Source organism: Plectropomus leopardus, chromosome 13 (genome assembly GCF_008729295.1).
Source record: "Plectropomus leopardus isolate mb chromosome 13, YSFRI_Pleo_2.0, whole genome shotgun sequence".
Classification (NCBI taxonomy): Eukaryota; Metazoa; Chordata; class Actinopteri; order Perciformes; family Serranidae; genus Plectropomus; species Plectropomus leopardus.
In genome coordinates this window covers 27,896,764-27,916,475 of record NC_056475.1, presented here as the reverse complement: position 1 = coordinate 27,916,475, position 19,712 = coordinate 27,896,764, and the positions used below count along the sequence as shown (strand labels likewise).

Genomic DNA, 19,712 nt, shown 5'->3' with positions numbered 1-19,712 from the left:
TGACCCAAATTACTGCAAAAAATGAAGTCATGCCATCTCACCCTGTCTCAGCTCTCTTTATATCTGTTGCTGTTTTTCTTTTTTTTTCCTTTTTGTTCTCTGTGCTCATCTCATCCTGCTGCTAGCTGCCTGTGCAGAGAGCGAGTCAAAGAGAGAAGAATTTGGGGATGAACTGCAGGAAATGGCAGTTGAAGTATGTTGGAGAGAGTATGCATGTACAGTCTACAGGGCTGGGAAGTGGAAAAACCGTTAACATTAGGGTCAGGACTTGTTGATTTACAGTTTTAACTTCATTATTATATTCAATATGAAATTTAACATGAAGCAAGGGTAGCCAATGTTTTACAAATTGGCTACTATTTACATCAAAATATCAATAACTAATGATAAAATACATGATCATACTGATCCTTTTTTTATACCTAGAAAAGACAACCTCCAATAAAACTTGAAAGCTTTCAGTAGAGTGCAAACATCAGCCAGTGCGTACAAACTTTCCATTACCTTTATGGAAGTGGTGTTAGTTCAAGCAAATAGAATTTATTAAGCTATTGACGAATCAGGATTCTACTATTAAAACATATTTATAAAACAGAGGAACTACTCAGATTCAGTATCTCTTTAAGCAAAAACAGACCGAAAAAGTCCAAACGGTCAGCTGTGGTGGCGTAGATCAAAGTTTGTGAAAATCTCAAAATGTAAAAATTGCAGATTGTATCTGTATAAACATCATAGTTTATCTGTTGAATAAAAAGGTTGATAGTCTTGGATTGTTGGTTTAGTTTTTAAAGGGATAGTTGGGATCTTTTGTGTTGTATGAGGTACTTATCCATATCTGTGTGTTACGTGCAGTAGATGTCAGTCGGCACGCCCCAAGTTTGGAGAGGCAGGCAGGAGTATTGCCACAGAAACTAATTAAACATTCAATTTTGTTAAAAAAACCCAATAAATGTACCTTCAACCTTCAATGTACCTCATACAGCCCCACTTCAAAAGATCTGAACTTTAAGTCTAAAATGAGCTTTTGTGCATCTGAATTTCCACTACCCAGCCCATTTCACTCAGTCCATACTTTTATCTCTTCTGCTTCCTCAGCTTGAAGAGAATTGACCATTTGCTGTCATCCCATCAAAGCTAACATTTGTTTCTTCTGTTTTATATGATTCTATTTACTTTCAGATGATTCGGAAAAAAGCATCTTCCTCCTTGAGAATGAGAAGAATAACAGAAAACGCTAGATGTAATAATTTCTTTCTTTACTCTGTGGGAAAAATGAGGTGTCAAACAATGCAGTTGTCAACATTCAGTGTTGTCAGAAAAAAAACCCACCAACCTCAAAAAAGACAGTGTGAAATTGTCTTAAAGGTATACAAATACATACAACAAGTCAAATTATTTGTTCACTAGTGTCTTACGACTGCAAAGAGAATTCTATTAATAGGCTCCTGGAGAAAAGAAGTTTGACTCAGATTATGACTCAGCTTCACAGCAAATACATTCCAGGTGGTCAGCTTTGACAACACTGGATGTGCAATTTAGCACGTTGCTTCTTTCTGTGAACATTTCCACTGTTGGGATCAACTCTGAGAATTTCCAAATCACTGGGGTTTATTTCCTTCCAAATTTGTATAATCCTTTTTTTGTGTGTGTCATAGCCAGTGGATTACAATTTCATATATTTCTAGTAAAAATGATCATTTTCTCTGTGATCTATGGTGATCCTCAACACATTCGTATTGATCAGATGATCAGATTGATCAGATCGTATGGATCAGATGTGCGTAATCTCTTGTCCATGTAGCCTGAGTGAAAGCAGTGTTTTGTGACTGATGTGATTTCATACAATCAGCATACATTGCTGATAACACTAGAGAGATTTAGCCTGTAAAAAAAAAACTCAGATCAGATCAAAGATAGAAACATTACCATCCCACTCACCTGTTTCAGACGGACTTGTCACATTGGCCTTCATCATAATGGTACATTTTAATACTGCAATGTAAATTACTCAGTGATTTTGAAAACGTAATAGTCTTTTTATTTATTTTAAGCAAAACTCAAAATAATTCCCACCCTCTTTTGTGAGGATTTGCTGCATTTCTCTGTTTTATATTATTGTAAACTAAATATTTTGGGGTTTGACTGCTGATTTGACCTAACAAGATATTTGAGGATTTCACTTTAAGCATACGATTGGCATTTTCCACTAGTGTTTTTCCATTTCTAAATCAAATGATTAATTGATTATTTTTAAAAAAGTCATTCCTTGGAGCCCTAGAAGGAAAGTTGCGGTTCAAGTCCAGATTTTACAGAAGTCACATTGTCCAGGCACTTAAGGCTGGTGCTCAAAGACTTCTTTTGATAATGTGGTGCTTAAAAGTTTATGTAACATTATGTAATGTGTAAAGTTTCTACTTATGCCCATTAACAACCAAAAACTTCTTTGCAATTTAAGTATTTAACATTTGCACAATCCACAGATGGTGTAGCCATTGTTTAGTCATCAAATCGCAGCAGTTTTAGTGCAAAAACTTTTTTTCTGCTACATTTAGTGGGTCTTTGAGACCTTTTCTTTTCAGTCTCACAATTTCTAAGTAAACAATAGTTAAGTATAAAATGTCAGTTGATCTCCTCAAAAACCAAGTTTAGTCATCACAGAGTTGTCAGAGTCTCCTTCTTGGGTTTAAATCATTGATAATTGTGTTGTTTATATGTGATTTGGGTTTGGGGCTTTGCTGTTGGTTTGGCTCTTCAAGTTTTTCAGAAAAGTTTTTCTCCAGTCTGGCTCTACATGGTGGTCAGGGATGCTGGTGAAAGGGCCCCTGTGCGTCTTTGACTTTAATGCTTTCTGTTCCTTTCTCTTTTCCCCCGTATAGATCTGTGATAACTGCAACTGTTTCTTTTCTGTCACTTTGTTGGATTGTTTCCTCTCAGGGAGTATTGACCGTGGGCGAAGCTTGTCCTTCCATGAGGTGCGAAGCCAACGTGAGGCAGAGATGAGGGCTGCAGCCGAGGAGTCGTCCAACAGCAGCAGCAGCGTAGGAGGAGGCGGCGGCGGCAGCACCGTCCTGCAGCGCCTCCTGCAGGAGCAGATGAACCGGAATTATGTGCTGCAGCAACAGCAACAGCAACAACAGCAGCAACAACAGCAACAACAACAACAACAGCAAGGAGGAGGAGGACCAGGGGCAGGAGGCGGAGGTGGAGGAGGTTACTCGGCACAGGGACAGGTGGGCCCCGCTGATGATCACTCCATGACCCCCCACATTGCCCGTCAGGAGCCCCAGGGACAGGAGCTGCAGACGGACAACGGCCTGGAGAAGCTGGGCTCCAGTAGAGTAGGAGGAGGCGGTGGGAGCAGTGGAGGGGGAGGAGGTTTAGGGTCTGGAGGTGGAGGAGGAGGAGGCAGTAGTGGAGGTGGTGGGAGCGGACAAGGGCAGTGCCTGAACCCTGAGGACCTTCCTACGTACGAAGAAGCCAAAGTGCAGTCACAGTACTTCCGGGGCCACGGTCCTCCTCCTCAGGCTCAGCAGCAGAACAATCAGCAGCCTCCTCTACCCGCCTCAGTTGGCACCGCCTTCTACGTCACAGGGGTTACTAACTCCAAGGTGCGCACTGAGGGTCGCCCCACAGTGCAGCGAGTGAGCGGCACAGGAAGGGTGCACCAGGACGATGGGCTGAAGGATCTGAAGCAAGGGCACGTTCGGTCTCTTAGCGAACGGCTCATGCAGCTCTCACTGGCCACCAGCGGCGTCAAGGCCCACGCTCCCGTCACCAGCGCCCCACTCTCTCCCCAGCTGCCCCCGCCCGGGCCACCGGGCGACTACTACAAGCCGCAGCATCGTGGCCCGCCTCCAGACTACCCCTTCAAAGGAATGGGCTCGCCCACCAAGCAGCAGGAGCCTGCTGGTCATTTCTACCAGGAGCATAGAGGGAGGGAGCACTCAAGGGAGGTGCTCCACGTCCGATACCAGCCCCCACCTGAATATGGATCATTCAGGTAAGGAATATATATATACACACACACACACACACACACTTTAGGGTATATGAGACTATATATCGTTTTAGGTATTGGATGTTGTTATATCGTGATGTGGAATATTGGTGAATTTCTTGATTTTATAGTTGCATTACAGTGAAGCAATGTTCTTACCCACTCAGTCATTGTATCTACATTACTAATGATTATTGAACAAAATGGAATTGCATAAATATTTTTCGAAGCACTAATAGTCACTCCTACACTATGGTCACATCAAAGAGGGAATTAGGTAGAAAAATAAATTGTAATGTTCGAATCTGTTTCCCAGTTTTAGCATCAATGAAGCTCTTTTGAGGTGATTTTAAAATATCGAGATCTCTATCTTGTATCTAGGTATAGCCTAAATATATTACTGTGTAATTTTCAGCCCATATCACCCAGCCCTATCTCACACACACACACACACACACACACACACACACACAAACACACACCATTAGGAGCTACTGGGGGGATCAAACCATCCCTAATGCACTATGCTGTGTATTTCTTCTGGCTGTTGCAGAGGTGTTAGTCACAATTAGGATCAACACTGATCCTGTTTTAATGTGACCAAACAGAGATGTGTTCAGACCGACACCAGGAGCAGTACAGAAACACTTCAGTGTCTCAAACAGACAGAAACTCATCATAGGACTTTCAGTACAGTTACGCCCTTGTTTTAATGCCCCCTTTCAACTAATTGATACATACAGATGCTGTGATTCATTAATTCCAGAAATTTTAGTGGTCGGGACAGAAGGAAAGCAGATGCAGAAGTTAAAAGAAATCTTTGTGGTGGAAATTCGGTGTGTATTTGCCAATGTGCAGAAGGATAATGCATTATACTTGTCGGAAAAAAACAAACTACCAGGATAATTTATTTTGTTTACTTTGCACAACTACAAGTAGGCATCTACAGAGCTGAGTTGCATACAGTATTACATGGTGTTAATAGTATGTCGTACTTGTACTGTACACTGGCTCTGTGTGCCTGTAAGACCTCGGTGTATTTACTTTACATTCCATTGCTAAGTAAGTCACAAGTTTGTTTGGGAGGTTACTTACAGTAAGCGTGACAATTAAATACTTTTACATCATCATGAAGCGGTAAAACAATGAGCAACACATGAGAGAATAAACTGTGCTTGAGCAAAACTTTGATTCGATGCCAACTCCAGGAGAACTGCTCTGACTAAATTTCACAATGGATGTCATTAATAAAGAAGCATTTTTTATAGACATTTTTATTGTGATTAAAAATGTTGAAGGCCTTTTTAGTGCCACGAATATTTATAAACTCTATATTAATAGAGTTAGAGTCTCCATCACAAGTCATCTGATTAGTTTCCACAGCAACTAAAGCAAGTACAGGACCGCACAAATTAAGTGGAAAAATGAGAAAAATGCTTAACTGGAGATTGTCCACAAAGACACACATTCATTATTGCCTTCCCGTGATTATCACACAGCTCTGTTTTGACTTCTCCAACCTATTAAGTCAAATGATTCCCAAACACAAAATCACACATTGAAATGGACACACTCACACACACACACAGGTTCGTGTAGGGTTCCATTGTTTAGTGAAATGTAAATGCTGCGTCGGGGTTAGTTTTTACAGTATATTGTTTTTTATCATCATTGCAGTGTTATCTTCGGTGATAAACATGTCATGAAGGACTGTGTTATTAAACCTCATAGATGAGATGGTGGTCAATCCTAAAACAACATATAAGTAGAAATGCAACAGAAACATACGAGGGCTGACATAGAAAAGACCTTTGGGGAATAGCTTAGTGTGTGGTGAGCGTATGGTCGAGTGACAGAGAGAGGGATGCAGAGCAGACAGGTGTTGGCGAGAACAAGAGGAGAGGAAATTAACAGTAATGTTGTCAGATGGTACTAAATGTATGGCACAGGTTCCATGAATAAACACTGCAGCTCCACAAGACCCAAGTAAAATGAATATGGTACTGTACAAGTCTAAGTCAAGAGCTGAGTACACTATATCTGTTTCTTTCCAGTAATATTGTTAATGTGATATTCAACAACATTATCATGCTTCATGTATTTCTCATATCGTGCAGCCATATGTGAGAAACAACATGCTTTTAGTTTTTTCAACAAGCAGGTGGTAAAGAATTAAAAGAAAAAAACATTTGAATGGACACATTGTGAGAACATTTCATGGTTTCCCAATAGTGTTTTTCCAAATGGTGAGGAGGAATCCTGTCAGGCCTGTCTCACCTGAGTCTATTTACCTCAGAGGAACCAGATTCAAACAGCCATGAATACTGCAGAATTTAAATCATAAGCGCAGGACAAGTCAGGACATGATACACTTGGCTTTGATGACATTCCTTTGAGGGCTGGAGGCAGGAATGTTTGCTCTGCAAAAAGCCAGTTGATGGCTGGTGTTTTCCCACCTTACTCAAGTTCCACTCAGTGAGCAAGCAAACAGCAGATGATTCAGACTGGGCTAAAGGACATATGTGTTAAAATGCACTGAGTGAGCAAACTCTCACAAATTAACTGCTATAGCAATGAGATGTCCTCGGCTACGTCTCTCCCGATAGATGTAAGAAACCTCATTGTTTGGAATAATATTTAACTGATATTTCACATTTAAAAAAACCCCTGATAAATAGCTGTTGTTAGCAGTTCATTTTTAAAAACATTTGTGATGTGGATGCCTTTTTGTGGCTATGTAAGAATTGTGAAAAAGATGTATAGTAAGCTGAATATTTTATGCTGTAAAAATGAATGTACCCATCTACATTTTGATTGATGTGCACAGCACAGATCCTCAAAGGGACTTGAGTTTTTTTACATACCCCTACCCTAGATATAGGAAAACACAAGCATGTTTTTTTCGTAATGTTGATATGTCAGCTAAAATGGGCCGATAATATCAAACTTAACGTCATACAAGTATAAAAATATTTCCTGCTGATTTACATTTATATTTGTTTCTCTAAAGTAGCTAGAAATGTTATAAACATTTTGTCCTATTGTCATGCAAGGTATTCTTGTCACCACTGGTGTTATTACCATGTCTGGATTACTGATACTAAATTATCCTTTTCACAACATAATTTGCTTAAAAAAAAATACATGGCATACATGGAAAAATGAGAAAAGTTGCAATTTAAATCTTGAACTATCCACAGAAAATGTGAACAAGACTCAAAGCTCCAGAAATATTTTGATGTGGAAAGCACTGAGGTTTGATACCCTACCATAATTTTTAGTTGTACGCACATGTGATCCTGCAGCAGTTTAGGTGTGTATATTAACTGGATTTATGGGCAGGGCCAGAAATTTTTGTGGTTCATATTCCAAAATCATCTGGGAACATTCCTGAGTAGCTGCTTCTGTGGTTGATGTGGAAAACTTGTATGTCAGGTCAGTACTTCACTTAGATTTATAATAAAACAAACTCAATGAGCCTCAGTGGTCCTTACCAGAATAAAGAAGTAGTTGACAACACAAATCTGATACATCTGATATCTTTGTACATCTCGTATCCTATGCATAGACACAAATATGCCAAAATACTTCTACTTCTATTATCACGCCGCCAGGGAGGAGACTAGTCAATGTGTGTAACCCTTGGTCCAGAGTGTTTACCATCATCAAGGTCCTGTATCTTATCTTGACCTCCAGACACCCAGAGCCTTCTCACAAGGACTCTGAGGCCTTTCAAAATACCAACCCATGATAATGAACAAATCATACGTTCCTCTAATTACTAATCACTCACTAATCATGAGTCAGGCAGAATATGAGAAACACCTCTCAATATAAAGCAGTCCAGTACAACACCACAACTAACTATGACCTCATAGCTAAAACATTAATCACTACCTCAATGACAATGGCAAAAACCAGAACAGTGTTGCACTCAGAAGGGGCACAATTGAAGGCACATTATTATGTTTTATCCACTCAAGGGCTCAATATCACATTTTCTCCATCAGAGGGCACATTATCACATTTTCTCCATATGAGGTGCATTATCACATTTTATCTACAGTAAGGGAACTCTAGAAGGCACAACATTATTATGCTTTCTCTACTGGGGGCACATTATTGAGTTTTCTCCAGTAGAGTGCACATTGTCACATTTTTTCCACTGTAAGGACACATCATCATGTTTTCTCCACTGGAAGGCCACTTAAGAAAGCACATTATTGTGTTTTCTGCACTATCGGGCACATTATTACGCTTTTCCACTCGAGAGCTCATTATCATGTTTTGTCCTTTAGAGGACACATTATCACGTTTTCTCTACTGAAATTGCTCTCTAGAAGGCACATTATTATGTTTTCTCCACTAGAGAGCACATTGTCCTGTGTTTTCCTCTAAAGGGTACATCATTATGTTTTCTTCACTGGAAGGGCACTCTAAAAGGCACATTATTATGTTTTCTCTTCTAGAAAGGCCCTCTGGAGGGCACATTTTCATATTTCTTTCCACTGCAAGGGCTTAATATCATGTTTTTTCTACTAGTTTGCACTTTACAGGGCTCTTTGTTTGTTGTTTCCTCTAGAAGGCACTGCAGATGGCACTTAATCATATTTTACCCAAAGGGGATCCAAGCAGACACCTATGCTGTGTGCCTTATTATAGTCCCAATAAAAGTAGTTTATGTAATGGACATTTTATAGACAAAATGATCGATTGATTAAAGGTGTTATCTGAAGATAAATTGATAATAAAAAGAATTGTCATTTGCAACCCTACAGTATATTTCACTCACTAAAATACCTTGAAAAATCCTACGCCGTAGTAGAAATCACTTAGTTATGCGCCAATTATGTTGCCACTACTTTCCCAGCCAGGACAATATTTACATTAGGTTTACATTAATTTTATGCCCCTCAGTCATAAGGAGCCTCAGAGGTACTTATACACTTGGCAACTGAAGAGACCAATCTGTGATTTCATACTAATTCTGTACTTGCACTTCTAGCAGCCATTCAATTATGCCTGGTACCAAACTAAGATACTTAATTTTCTGCTGCAGTGACCATTAGCCTCACTTTTATGTTGTGTTTAGCCTGAAGGTTCTATGGTTAATAAATTTGGGACCTAACATACAGTTAAGTATGTCATTAATAACTCAGAGGTGCAGTTTAGATAATGTTGATCTTTGTAACACATGCTACAAAGAACATTAGGAATTTTGTTACTATTTGATGAGAGAAAAGTTAATGTTCAGCAGAGTAGACAGTTCTGTGTTCTTGAAGTGGAGAGAGCAGAGAGGGGTTAATTCTTTTTAGTGGTTGCCTTTGTCTTGGAGTCGGATGCAGATCAGGGATTCTTCACTCTGCTAAAAGCTTGCCATGACTTAAAATACATGTAAATCAAAATGAATTTAAACTTGCTTGGCTTTTAGTTTAGATTTGGCTCAAACACAAAATCATGCCACTCCTTCCTGCAAATGTGTCTGTCCTCTCTCACACAGGTGTCAGCAAACCTCTGCGGTGCAGCATGCCAGAGTTATTAAGGATTATGACAGTTTTTCCCACTTTTTAAAGCACGTTTCCTGAATTTATAGCTCAGTTTCTCAAAACTCTAAACAAAAAACTGAAAAGAATAAACCCTGCTGTCAAAACCCTACAAATCTCTTGCAAAAATGAAACACTGCATTCAAAACTATGTTCTCTCTTCTCAAAACTGATCCTTTCACCAAAACAAAACACACAGCTCTCACATGAACATCTCATACAGATCAACACTTAAAACACTCCTGGGATACATTTAAAACAACACCATCAAAATGCTGTTTTTGGTCTCACGAGGACATGCTACTTATTCAGATGTAAGAAAATTGTTTAGAAATATAGAAAATATATACTTTTTCCTCCTTTTTTATGGTTAACTTAAGTTTTTGTCCCCAAATAGGCTTCATTTTTTGGTGCATACAGTATTAAGACCGACATCATAATATAATATAATACTGTGACGATATCATAGAAATTTTGCTTGACAGAAGCATTGTATCAGCAGAAGATACAATGCACATCTGTTTGTCCAGTTAGCTCCAACTGGGCTAAACTGACAACTCAGCTCCCAGAGTCATACTGTAAAAGTTGGTGCTGCAACAATTTCAGAATTCTAGGAATACACAAATGTTTCTTATTTTGGCAAACTTCAGTTACTTACTTTACTTATGTAAGTAAAATGAGAAACAATACAGTATGAAAATGATAAGACTGTCTTTCTGGGGATGAAATCAATGCACAAATACAAAAAGATAAACAAGAAAATATGTATTTGTTACTGTAATACAGACCAATGACAAAAACAAATTTATATTGTAGGCCTTTCTCTGTGTTTTCTACGCTGCTCCATTTTTCCCCAACACAGTAGAGGTCACCCAAGGCCTTTTTTATGCTCTGACTCATGAGTAGAGTGTTTTGCCAACTGAGTTTTAACAGGTGAGACATGAGTGAGACCATTTGGTAAAAAATTGTGTTTAAATATGAAGGCCAGTGTTTTCTAGTTTGAAAATGATGCAGTTTGTGATGAGAGTTTTCCAAAGATGTGATTTAGAATCCCATTTGAATGAAAATACAGAAATTTTGCTTGGAGCTTTGCAGTCTGGAGTCCTGTTGTGGAGATACATTAGCTTCAAGTTTTCAGAATTGTGTGTATTGTTTCATCCTTTGTGCCTACACCATGGAGAAAAACTAATATGGGGCAATTTATGGCCACAGATGCACCATCACTCATCTATTAGAAAACAAATCCACAGTTCTCTTTGCGAGGTGTTCTCTCTTTGATTTGAATTTGAGTAAAATTATTTTAAAAAACAAAAAACAAACTACCAGTCAGCCTATAAAACTTAAAATATATTCAGGATTCTGTGAAGAATTGCGTAATCACACAGCTGATCTCTTCTCAGGTCCAGTAAGGAGGGTTCGGCTCACTTTCAGAGGCCCCTTCATCAGCACAGTCCCACCTCCTCTGTCACCTCCATGGGCTCCTTGTCCCGCACCCAGTCCTCCACCCTTAGCAGCATGCTCAGTGCCTCCCACTCCTCCCATCCCTCCTTCCCTCATCAGCACCCACAGAGCCAGGGAGATCCCTTCCCCAGCACAGGGCCCCGCAGTCCACAGGGTCCCGGTTCCTACCAGGCAGGCGAGCTCTTCACCATGGGGCCCATTCACCCAACACCACCCAGAGGTCACGGTTTCCCTCATGACCCCTATGGCTCCACACCAAGGATGCACCAGCAGCAGCAGCATCAGCATCATCAGTATCAACAACAGCAACAGCAGCAGCAGCAACAACAACAACAGCAACAACAGCAACAGCAGCAACAACAACAACAACAACAACAGCAGCAGCAACAGCAGCAGCAACAGTTCCAAGGACCTCCCCAGCCCCAGCTGCCAGTCCAGGCCGGACATTTGCCTCACCCGCACTCTTACTCCCACGCGCAGGGGGAGCCCTTCGCCATGATGGCTCGTGCCCACCAGATGGTTGATGTGCTGGCGGAGGAGAACAGGATGCTGAGGCAGGAGATGGAGGCCTGCCGCGAGAAAGTTACCAAGCTGCACAAGGTAACATCTACTGTGCGATACAGCTGCAAATACTGATCAATTAGTTGTCAACTACTAACGCTTAGAAACCTGAACATATTGAAAAACACAGGAAGAAGTTACAAATTAGGATCTACAAGACAGTTGCCCAAAATGTAGCAAAAAAATAGAAAGAGAGAACTGGTTTTATTAAAATAAATCAACAACACAAAAAGAATAAACATTTAGTTAAACAGTTAATAATACTCCTGATATTTTTTTAATGACGGAGAAATATCCAGGAACTATATTTATAATTATAGACTATGAATACAGTTGTCTGGATATTTTTCCATTATTTGTTTTTGTTATTATTTACATCATGGATCTCTCTTGTTGTTGTAAACTAATTTTCAGGTCATTTTCTTTTTTTCCTAATTTCTTGGAATTTGTGGGACATCTCTTGTCAAGTTGCTCAGTGCCTTTTTAGCTGTGTTTCAAAAGAAATCCAAACAATTTGCTCAGGTTTTAAAGGTTTAAATGCACATGAAAAGTGTCTGAACACAGCACAAGAAATCAGATGTCATTCCAGGTTTCAAAGGGTCAAATTAATTGCCATATCATTTGATAATCGATAAATCATTTTGAGTAATTTTAAGGGTAGAAAAAAGCTTAAAATGTAAATATTTTCAGGTTTCTTTACTCCACTACGACAGTAAACTGGACATTTCTGGGTTGTGAACAAAACAGGACATTTAAGGATGTTATTTGGAGCTTTTCAACACTGATGGACATTTCTTACCATTTTTTTGTTTTTTACAGGCCAAACAGCTAGTTGATTAATCGAGAAAATAGCCCCATGAACAGATTAAAGGATTGAAAATGATTGTTAGTTGCAGCTCTGCTGCAGAGCAGCTTTAAAGGATTTGTTAAAATTTAAGACTCTTACCCTGCGTACCCACCAAACGCGATGAAAATTATTTCATCACGCCTCAAATGAAATCGCGTCGCGCCGGACGCTCCAGTTTTGACGCTCGTACAAAAACCCCAAAATGGGACTCGACGCGCGACGAGCCCGCCCAAACAACAACATTTCTTCCGCCATTTCATTCTCTCGTTGACCATGCCTGAGATAACTACGATCGCTGCACTGTACCTGCTCTGGAGAAGTTCCCAGCCGTTGTCTGCGGGAACACCAGGACGTCCATACGTCAGCACATCAATGATGATCTCAACGCTGATAGGCTGTCGCGGCGCGTCTTCACGCGACGCCGCCGCAAAAGTTCAATTATTTCAACTCGAGCGTTGGACGCGACGCGAATGTCGCGTCCAACGCACCGCGCAATCGCGTCCATCGCGTCGCCCGGCAAAATGACGCGTCAAATCGCGTCTTTGCATTGACTTTGTATGTAATCTTGAGGCGCGATCATTTTTCATCGCGTTTGGTGGGTACACGCCGTTAAAACGATGATGCCCATATGTACACTGTATCTAGATTTAATAGCTGAAACTGCATTCTAAAGTTCAGCTAAGACTAATGTGAGCACTTTTTCTCACAGAAACTTGGGATCTTGTGTTTGTGTGTCCCCTCAAAATTTGGGTGTTTTTGTTGGTCTGTGAAGGCAGCACAGGTGGAACTTGAGTTCTTTTTTAAGTAGCAGCAGCAGTTTGTGGAGTTTGAGTCGCTGGGTGATAAATTGATCTGGTCAGAGCTGATCAAATCTATGGATGGGAGGAACAGCTGCTTCACAGGGAGTGAAAGCAAACTTTTAGACTTAGCGCAATTAATGGTTAAGTTTGACTTTCATTGCATCTGATATTCTGCTGCTCCGTCTGTGCCCAGAGTGCTCTCTATGCTCTGAAAGTGCGGTGAATGAATTATCAATAGCGCTCCTAATGATGATCCAGCTTCAAAAATATAAAAATTGATAGGTGGCGGCAGATGGTTTGATCATGGCGGGCTGCCACAAATAAATTAATGTGTGTTTAATGTAAGATGAGACTTCAGCAGTTGCTGCTAAAGTTGCTTTAAACAGCAGCAGCTGCTGTGTATATAAAAAAAACACCTGTAAGGGCAAAGAAACATGTCTTTCTTTCAAACTGTGATTAATTCTCTTCAATTTAATAATGACACTGTGGACACGTTTTTAATTTTACCAAGGAGAGCTGAAAAAAGAGCCGCATAAGAGACAGCTGTGTACTGCAAAAGTAAGATACTTTAGCAGTACAACTATCATGCAAATTTACTTAGAGTGTGATGATGTTGTTATGTGTGGGCTGCAGGTGTTCATCATGCAGAAGTTGATCAGTTACTTTGCAGTGCAACGCAGTATGCAAGATAGAGCTGAGATTACAGCTGAAATTAAAGTGACTTCAATTAACTTAATTTTAAAATAATTTAGTCAACCATTTCCTTCCACTACAAAATGGTTCCTGGGATCATTCGTTGCACTGTTTTGTTGAATTCTGTTTGACTTATGATTCTTCAGCCAAACACGGTGACTTGGCAGGGTGAATAGTGAAGATCTCCCGTTTGTTGAAGCTCAGGCTGTAAATAGTGTGTTTGGGCAAGGCCTGTTTAGACCCATGTTGATAGTTGGATGTGAATATGGGTATTTCAGCAGAGAGATAGATTCTGCAATAGTTGGATAAAAGTTTGATGTATCTCCCTCAGTCTTTCTCTCCTGTGTCTGTGGGCAGCTGGAAACAGAGATCCAGCTGGTGTCAGAGGCATATGAAAACCTCGCCAAGTCCTCCTCCAAGAGGGAGGCCCTGGAGAAAACCATGAGGAACAAGCTGGAGCTGGAGGTGCGCGGCTGCACGACTTCAACAGGGACCTCCGAGGTGAGAGAACACAGAGGTGCAATAACCGCATGATTACTGTTGTGCTTTGAGAGAACAATCTTTGTGTGTGTTGTGTGTTGTTTTAAAGAGCGCATGGAGACAGCCAATAAGCAGCTCGCTGCTAAGGAGTGTGAGGGATCAGAGGACAACCGCAAAACCATCTCCCAGCTGCTTACACAGAGTGAGTACACACACACACACACACACACACACACACACACACACACACACACACACACACACACACACCACACACACACACACACACACACACACACACACTGGGACATTCAGCATGCCACCCTCAGCATTCTTTTGGCACGATGTCAGTGTCTGAACAACTTAATCATCCATCTGACTGAATGTTTCTGAAGAAACACAAAACATCAGGTAGTTATCATGTCCATTTTTGTTAGATTTTAATCCATGCATAGATTGAAATGTAACACGAGTGATCTATTGTGTACATGAAAGTATCCCTTTACCAAATAAGAAGGAAAGAGAATGACAATGTGCTTTTGCATCTGCGCAAGACAAAGAGACGCTCCGTGAGAAGGAGAAGCTGGAGATGGAGCTGAATGCGCTGCGCTCCACCACAGAGGACCAGAGGAGACACATCGAGATCAGGGACCAGGCGCTCAACAACGCCCAGGCCAAAGTGGTCAAGCTGGAGGAGGAGGTAAGACCAACACCTCAGACTCATGCTGCGTTCATGTGATGTCGGGAGGTTGGAGTTTCTCTGTTAAGAAGTCGTTCTTCCACTTTGTTGTGTTCATTTACTTAGAGGTCATAAAATGGGAACAACATGGAAGCTAAAAAAAATAATGTGAGAGTGTTTAAACAATATAATAATACAGTATAACAATATAAACAATAGATAACTGTTTATAGTTTATTTATATTTTTATAAATAAATATAATTTTCATAATATATTCTCGACATTATATATTGTATTTTTTTATGTGTCATCTAGGTCACTCTACATGGACAGCAGCTAACATGTAATCAAAAATTGATATTCAAATGTTAATTGATTAAAAAGTTTCTTACCATTGATAAAACATTAACTTTTGCCTGCCATGTTATAAAATAAAGTTGTTTTACTGGTCTGGCATGCTTTATAGTTTAAAGTTTGCTTGCATGCATGCTACAGCTAATAGATGCATATACTAAAATATGCAACTACTAAAAGTAAATGATAGCTAATAGGAACAAAAATAACGGAATACATTATATTTTACTGTCAATTGTTGACACTGTTTTCATGCTTTTCACCATTTCTGCTGCCCTGAACCATCACGCAAACGTCACAACTCGGCAACTCAGGTATCAGCAAAATTCCCCAATTTCCTTTCTTGTAATGACAACTTTTGAGTGCCTCTCATGTGCCCATAACTCGTAATTACGATGTTTCCGAGGAGCACGTGAAGGCAGCATCATCCAGGATGTGATCCTAGTCTTTTGATTTTGGTTTATTGCTACTTGTTGCTATTTTCAATTTTTAATTTCAATTCAATTCAGTTTTATTGAACAAGAAAATCTTGATTTGGAATTAGGAGCCCAGGCTGAGGTGAGGTGGGACAAACAGCAGTAACCACCTTCACTGAATGGGACGAATCAGCACATAAAACGTCCCCCAAAGCAATTCCTGCGATAATATTTTCTTAATTAAACTAGAGACTGTGAATCTTAACAGCTCGCAGCAGTATGGACATCTTAGGCTAGTCATATGTTGTTGACAGTATGTGAAGTTTAAGAATAAAGACATCAAATTCTCTCTTGCTGGAGTGAAACCACAGCTGTCATGGATGGCAGAAAGAGACACCGCTGTAAAGCTGTGTGAGGTGGGCTGTCACAAACACAGTTAAAGTTGATTTAGAGAGTTGAATTATGGTGTAGCTATGAAGTCTGCACACGCATAGCTGCCATAGCTGCACTGAGGCAATGGCTGCAAGCAGACGTGAGATACATACTATATGTGGATACACATTTACAAATTAAAGCCCTTTAGAAGTTTTAAATTGTCTTAAATTCTGATTGGATGTGTCTTAAATGTTGTTAAGTCACATCACCAGGAGAATTTCCAGTGTTTTGGTGCAACAGCAACCATCATTTTAAGAGGAGGGAAACTTTGACAGACTTGGACCCATAAGTGCTTTTTTTTTTTTTCTCTATGCATTTAGATCACGCCATGAGTCTGCATTGTTAACACAAGGCTTCGAGTTTATTTTTGTGCAGTCAGCACAAAGAGTATTATCAGTATCACTTCACTTGACTGTTCATGTTTAGCTGACATCAATGAGTTTACTTGGAAAGAGTTCACTTTTGGTGTGCAATTTCATTGCAAGTTTGGTCATCAATTTCATTTAAAGTAGCATTATAAAGGTGTAAAAAAAAAAAAAAAAAAAAAGAAGTCTAATTTAGTTTTTTTTTATACCTGAAGAGACCCCGTGCTCTGTAAAGCAACTTTGTCATCTTCTTCACTGCTTTTAAGCACTGAAGCACACTTGCCTGCTCTGTGTGAAGAAAAGCTGAAAATCAGGTCACTTTATTGTTTGTTTTGATTCTTGGCGAGTAGCTTGTGTCTCCTGGTTACCAATGTTTTAGTTTAGAGGAAAATCTCACAGAGTTCTGGCCTGCTATCTGACACCAGTGTCTGTTTGACTTAGTGGATGTGCTGCATACTGTCGTGTCCCCTTGTGGCTGCTCAAGGGAAGAGCTGCAGAATGAAATTACAGCTGAAGCATGAGATAAAGTGACTGCTCTTAATTTGAACATTTAATGTTTTTCTTTATTGTGGAAATGTGTCTCTCATTACTTTCATTTCTTAATTTTGGCTTTATTCACCAAATACATTACATGTACAAGGGACACCTTTGATACTGGTGGTGCACACACTGTGGACACTTTGGCTCGAGACATAATATATACAATGCTTTGATATGCACAAGACAACCAAATGGCATGCTATATTGAACACACCTTTACCACAGTCTCACCTTGATATAAACAAGAAATATCCCTAACTCTACAAGTCACTTCATGCACACAGGGTTGTAAACAAACCAGCAGTTTATCCCCATTATCTTAACCACTTTATTTGGAGGTCAGAGTGAGAGTGATTGGTATAACGGAGGTCCCGCACAGGACAGGAAACAGGCCAGAGCCCGAGCCAAAGCCGGCCTCTGACACACAACGCCTGCTTGTTGTCAGAACAAAAGAGCTGCAAGCTTTTCTCTCGAAAAAACTGAAAGAGCCTCCAGATTCTGGGCCCTCCGCCTGCCTTCTCTCAACTCCTCTCGGCTCAGTCTTCCTCTCCTCTTTTCTCTCCTCTGTCTCCTTCTCTTTCCTTGCTTTTGCAGATTGTTACTCATATCTAAATCAGTTTACTGAGCAGCAGCAGCAAAGGCTGCAGCTCAGAGCAATCGGAGAGACTTTCAGGACACAATCATTGGATTATGTGCTGATAGCATGAGTGTCTGCTGTAATCTGTCCATCAAGTTCGTGTTTGCTTGGACTCTCAGCAGCGTAATGATATTGTGTTAATTCACCTCCAAAAACCTGCCACGTGATCAAGGCAGAAAGTGAAGCAGAGGTCTCAGAGTTTCTGTGGCTATTTGCTGCACGGTAACACGTTTTTGTCCAAGAACAAACATTCTGGTTGTCTGACAACAGCTGCGGAACAACTGCTACACTACAACTTATGAGTTTTCTCTGTCCTGGACTCCACATAACTTTCTGATGAGCAGCAAACACCTTGAACTATCTAAAAAATTCACAGACAGCATTGAAGTTGACTGTTAGGTCCTGTGTGCAGATGAATTAGGATAGCAGAGTTACCATGTCTCTATCTATCTATCTCTCTCTCGATGCAGCTGAAAAAGAAGCAGGTGTACGTGGGAGAAGGTGGAGAGGATGCAGCAGGCTCTGGCTCAGCTCCAGGCGGCCTGTGAGAAGAGAGAACAACTCGAGCATCGACTCCGCACCAGACTGGAGAGAGAGCTGGAGTCGCTACGCATGCAGCAGGTAACGCCTCAGCCAAATATGTGCTGACCGACTTTTGTATAGACGATCAACGAATGAAGAGACAGTCGAGGTGTGCTTGTGACCCCATCCATTTTATTACTAAATATTTTTTGGCAAAGTATTTTTAATTTGTATAGAAACCTGTGCTCATAAGTCCGCCGTGACCGTCTACTAGTACCTTAACTGCACTCACTAAATCTGTTTTACATAATTTGAACAGTAAAAACTAAACTAAACTGAAATGAGAGAGCCCACTGCAGAAACTACATGAAACTAAAGTGAATTGAAAACAAGACAAAAAAAATCTAATGAAAAATACAAAACTTACATCCCCGTTCTATGGTTTGATAAAAGCATGTTCTTCTATCCTCTTTTTTAATTATTACATTTTGTATTATTTTATATATTTATTTTTATTCATTTTCTAAATTTTTTTTTTTATCTTACTCGGTGTGTGTGTGTGTGTGTGTGTGTGTGTGTGTGTGTGTGTGTGTGTACTATATATCATTTTATTTACTTTTTAAAATATCTTTTCCTGCTTAAAAATGTAATGCTGGTTTCAGTGGCACCAAGAATGTACTATTATAACTTTATGTGATCAACAGCAAAAAAATAATGGCAATGTTAGAAAATGTATGCAATACTCTGAAAAGAAAAAAAAAGACAAATACAAAATTACAATCACTCTGAATTGGTGCCCAACATGAAGCCTTTTTTCTCCAAGCTCAAGATGATAGCAATATGTCAGAAAATTATTAAACTGATTTTTTAAGACACTTTATTGACTGCAACACTGAGGATAGAATTCAAAATACTGTAAAAATCTGTGTTTGATGAACAATCCTGAAATCAGTTGCAACAGGTTACTGATGCATGTGTTTCTCGAACGGGTAATCAGTTAAAGTGTTATTAAAAATATATTCATATCTGTAGATAGCAAGTGCATGCAATGCATATTATATGATTTTTGTCCTTTGCTCTCCCTCTCAGCGTCAGGGAGGAACCCAAAACAATGGTGCTGTCCCATCGGAATACAACGCCACCGCTCTGATGGAGCACCTGAGGGAGAAGGAGGAGCGTATTCTGGCTCTGGAGGCCGACATGACCAAATGGGAGCAGAAGTACCTGGAGGAGAGCGTGATGAGGCAGTTTGCCCTCGACGCCGCCGCCTCTGTCGCCACTCAGAGGTACATGTGCATGACAGTTATTGGTTTTACTCTCTGAGCCAGAGTAGCAGCAACCACCAGCTGAGATATCTGTCTGTCAAGACAAAAGTCAAATT

At 40.1% G+C, this 19,712-nt stretch overlaps 1 protein-coding gene across 1 annotated transcript in view; it reads left to right on the top strand.

The window, feature by feature from the left end:
- amot (angiomotin) overlaps positions 1–19,712 on the top strand; it is a 37,942-nt gene that overhangs the window by 6,967 nt on the left and 11,263 nt on the right. The window contains 11 exon segments of the mRNA XM_042500031.1: positions 126–193; positions 1,180–1,240; positions 2,935–4,000; positions 10,941–11,601; positions 14,260–14,368; positions 14,371–14,403; positions 14,492–14,584; positions 14,937–15,082; positions 18,280–18,303; positions 18,305–18,430; positions 19,421–19,617. Of these exon segments, the coding sequence (XP_042355965.1) occupies positions 182–193; positions 1,180–1,240; positions 2,935–4,000; positions 10,941–11,601; positions 14,260–14,368; positions 14,371–14,403; positions 14,492–14,584; positions 14,937–15,082; positions 18,280–18,303; positions 18,305–18,430; positions 19,421–19,617 (2,528 nt within the window). The 5' untranslated portion in view covers positions 126–181.